This window comes from Procambarus clarkii, chromosome 42, assembly GCF_040958095.1.
Source record: "Procambarus clarkii isolate CNS0578487 chromosome 42, FALCON_Pclarkii_2.0, whole genome shotgun sequence".
Lineage (NCBI taxonomy): Eukaryota > Metazoa > Arthropoda > Malacostraca > Decapoda > Cambaridae > Procambarus > Procambarus clarkii.
In genome coordinates, this window is record NC_091191.1 from 28,445,493 (window position 1) to 28,449,659 (window position 4,167).

The following is a 4,167-nucleotide window of genomic DNA, read 5'->3' on the forward strand; positions in this document are numbered from 1 at the left end:
CATTTGACTTAATTTTAGTTATCTCAAATAATATGAGAGGAGGGGGTAATAATGATGGTGGGGGCATTGAAGCCAAGTATAATGACGTCGTCAGTAAATGAAATGATCAACAGGATCTATACAAAACGAAAAACGAATACGTTTTTAAAGGCCTTGATTTCGGCCAGAGCCCATTCAGTTACTTATGTTTCCTTTGTAATGTAAAGAAATATGTGAATTAATTGGTTTGGCATTATTACATTATTAAGATTCATCAATGGTTTTTATTTATACTTTTAGCATTTGCTCCTAACTTCAAGATTTATTTATTATAAGAATAATAAACAAATATATTTTATAACATAATCAATTCAGTAAAATAACTTAAAATACTACACAGTGCTTTGTGTCTCTTACACAATCCCAATAAATATGTCACTACTGTTTTCGACATGTGAACGAGTTTCATTAAATGGCAGTGGTCATCACCGTCACTGAACCATACAAAATGTATGAATAGTGATCGCTATCCAATTTGCCAATGTATCTCATCTCGGGGTCTGTGGTGCGTTTGAAATAAAAGTTCAGTAGTTGTTTCATCTGCTACTGCTCTTTCCCATGATCTAATCATTAGATTCCGTTGAACTTCATTGATTATTTGGCGTTTTAAAAAATGAGGAATATTAGGGTTGGTGTTGATTGTTCTACGTAAGCAGGCCACGGTCCAATATCCCATTCTATTAATATCCAAAAAGGAATTCACAAATTGATTGACGCACATTGCCTGCAAACTATTTGGCTTGTAGGTGTTTTTACATGGAGGTGGTGGTGATGATGATGATGATGATAAACCTTCGTCTTCTATAATAAAACGACAGATTTCTTCCTTTTCTCCCGTTTGAATGAGGTCCATAAAGAGATGGGGATTTCGGGTTATGAAAAGTACGCGGTTTACCCTTTCTACATAAAAGGATCCATAGTCTTTCGCCACTATTCGAGCAATTAATTCTCTCTTCGCAGAATTTAAATGATAAATTCTGTCAAGCTTTCCTATGTTAATACAACATATATCATCACACTTTTTATCACCATCACTGAAAACCCGAAATGTATAATTTTTAGGCCATTTATTACAATATTCGGGTACCCCATAAGGATAACAACGTTTATAGTTGGGGTCCCTATAAATTATATCTTGACGAGGCTTGTGATGATAATATGCCTTCCCATCATGTAAACAATAGGGTTTATGTCGAATCATCCTTCGATTAACGTATTTAAGCCATTTTTTATTTTTAAACCATGCTTCGTAAGCTCTCACATCTCGGGTTAATTCCCAACGTATATTTTTAAACATCATGTGCCTGAAATAATAATGCCGATTCAAATATTGTTTTATAGACATAAGCTTTTTCAGCGCTGCCTGATCAACTTTGCTACATGACGATGGAATCGATATTCCGTCTGCTATCATCATCTCTCTCAGAGCTTCTCGTTCCTGCTTGGAAGCTTGTATCATCATTAGAAATATGGAAGGATCTTTGGCGTAGGACCTATATCCCTTGATAGGCAATATTAAGTAATCCGGATCACGGGGGTACTTGAAATTATGTTCACAGAACATAATGCTTCTTTGGTCAATGTTAGAGAAGAATTCTACAAACATATAAGAACAATAATTTTCAGCCTCATTAAATAAGACTCGCAGTATAAATTGCAATTGGGATGCCGCAGGATATCCTTCTTGAGTAGATCCCATCCATATTTTAATAGCATAAACATTTACAATTTGGGGGTTAAATTGTATTAATTTACTTATAGATGGTTCTAAAGTAATATTTAAACCAATTGAAAAATATTTGTCTACATATTTTTTTATTTGGGAACTTGATGTAATCGAAGATGTAAAAGATTTAAAGGGAAACATGGATACCATGGTTTTAAAACCTTTGTGCAAATGAGTATTCCGAATGTTAGTAGGAGTAAATCCCTTTATGTACAATGAGTGTGAAAAAAAATTTAAGTATAGATTCAACCAGAACAAAGTTTTCAGCAAATATTATCACAAATTAGGAAAAACAAATTGACAAGAAGTATAAAAGTAATAAAAATTTAGAATTTCACTAACTATCCATCCATTCATTAACCAAAAACGAGAACATATTTTAGTAACCTTTTATTCAAATGATGAACTCTTCTGAAGTGCAGAAAATGATAACTGAACTGGTTAAATCTACCATCGGCCAGAGTTCAGTCAGTCACTTTGATCTTTGATCTAATAGTACATTAACATCGACACGTTATGCCACGGAAAAAAAAAGTAGTCTTTGTTTGTCTATGCCATGGTCAGATAACCTTGAAACAAAGACCATATGTTATTGGGATTTATTTGATTAAATTCTATCACAAATATATAATAAAAAATTCATATGACGATAAATCTTAGCCAATAATTAATTCCCTATTTGTTGCTAGGGCAGATCATTTCGAGAAAGTATTAGAATGGAATATTTAAAGGATTTAAAAAAATATGAACAAAAAAGAGGAACTTTTCATTAATATAGATATCGAACATATAAATAATGAAAAATTTAACACCAAAAAAATTCCTGGATTACATTATTTACCCCTGAGACATAATCTAATAAGATACTTATTTATAGTTTATAAGTTATACAAGTTAATAAATGATAATATTAATGATTCCCACATTAAATTTAATTATCATGAAATAATGATGAGAGATATTTTTTAATGGTTTTGTCAGTTTGTTCAATCCTCTCCAGATTTTTATTCCGTTACAACCAATCATAACATCCTAATGATATTCTCTCTAAGGCCTGGTGATTTTTTTTTGAAAAATTGTTTTGATTCAATTCATCTGCCACTACTCTTTCCCACGATCTAATCATTAGATTCCGTTGAACTTCGTTGATTAATTGGAGTTTAAATAAATGAGGAATATTACGGTTGGTGTTGATTGCTCTACGTAAGCAGGCCATGGTCCAATATCCCATTCTAGTAATATCCAAAAAGGAATTCACAAATTGGTGGTGGTGATGATGATAAACCTTCATCTTCTATAATAAAATGACAGATTTCTTCCTTTTCTCCCATTTGAATGAGGTCCATAAAGAGATGGGGATTTCGGGTTATGAAAAGTACGCGGTTTACCTTTTCTACATAAAATGATCCGTATTCTTTCGCCACTATTCGAGCAATTAATTCGCTCTTCGCCGAATTTAAATGATAAATTCGGTCAAGGTTTCCTAGCCTAATACAACATATATCATCACACTTTGTACACCTGAATATTCCAAATATTACTAAGAATGTGGCTACTAAATTTCTATTGGATGGAATAGTAGCGAAGCTTGTGTTGGTTGGCCGTCAGTGGATGTAAAATGTGAGAGTAGCCTGCGACTACTTGATATTTATATAATTCAACTGATACTGCTACCATCTACTCCGGGCAACCAGCTGTCTCCTCCACTCTTTGAGCAATGTTTTGTAATTTTTACTGCCCCCTTTTTTTTTTTTTTTAGTAAATTTTGATAGCAGGATTATTTGTTGATTTAAAGTGGTGAGACCACAAAAATATTAATGCTTGCTCTACTTGGTGGAGGTTTCCAGGTAAGCAATCAAGTCTGCACGCTCATTCTTCTTCTTAAGACCAACGAACACCATCTTTGTGCCTGGAATAAATTTCTTGGGGTTGGTCAAGTAGATATCCAGATTATCTTTGTCCCACGTGATACTCTTGGCCTTATTGGCATAAGTGTAAATATAGCCAGAAGCCTGACCAGTTTGGCGGCCGAAGAGGCCATTTAGATTTGGTCCAGTTTTGTGCTTGCCGTTTAATTCAACAGTGTGACACTGTGCACACCTCTGCATAAAGATCTTCTTACCTTTTTCCCTCTCAACCATCTTCTGAAAAAAAAAAAAACATTAACTTAAAAGGTTAAGGTGTATGCTATTTATTTATTTATTTATTTATTTATTTATATGTTTCATATACTTACTTACAAAAAAAGGACACTTTTTTCTTTGTTTTAGGATTCTGATATACTCTGCGAGAACACTGCACAACCTTGAGTCAAAACACACTCACAGATGGACTAAAAAATACTGTAGATACAGATTTGGATAATGTATCTAACCAGCTACAACTTCAACCAAACACAGTTT

General features: G+C 33.3%; 1 protein-coding gene across 1 annotated transcript; it reads right to left on the minus strand.

Annotated features, from left to right (window-relative positions):
- Nucleotides 1–3,152: 3,152 nt before the first annotated feature.
- LOC123747832 (cytochrome c-like) lies at nucleotides 3,153–3,906 on the minus strand. The gene has a single exon (XM_045730037.2). The coding sequence runs from the start codon at nucleotides 3,904–3,906 to the stop codon at nucleotides 3,592–3,594; it is 315 nt and encodes a 104-aa protein (XP_045585993.1). The 3' UTR covers nucleotides 3,153–3,591.
- Between the last annotated feature and the right edge of the window lie 261 nt (nucleotides 3,907–4,167).

What these genes read in the sequence shown, in the direction of transcription:
- LOC123747832 (XM_045730037.2), bottom strand. Translation starts at nt 3,906, where the DNA reads ATGGTTGAGAGGGAAAAAGGTAAGAAGATCTTTATGCAGAGGTGTGCA.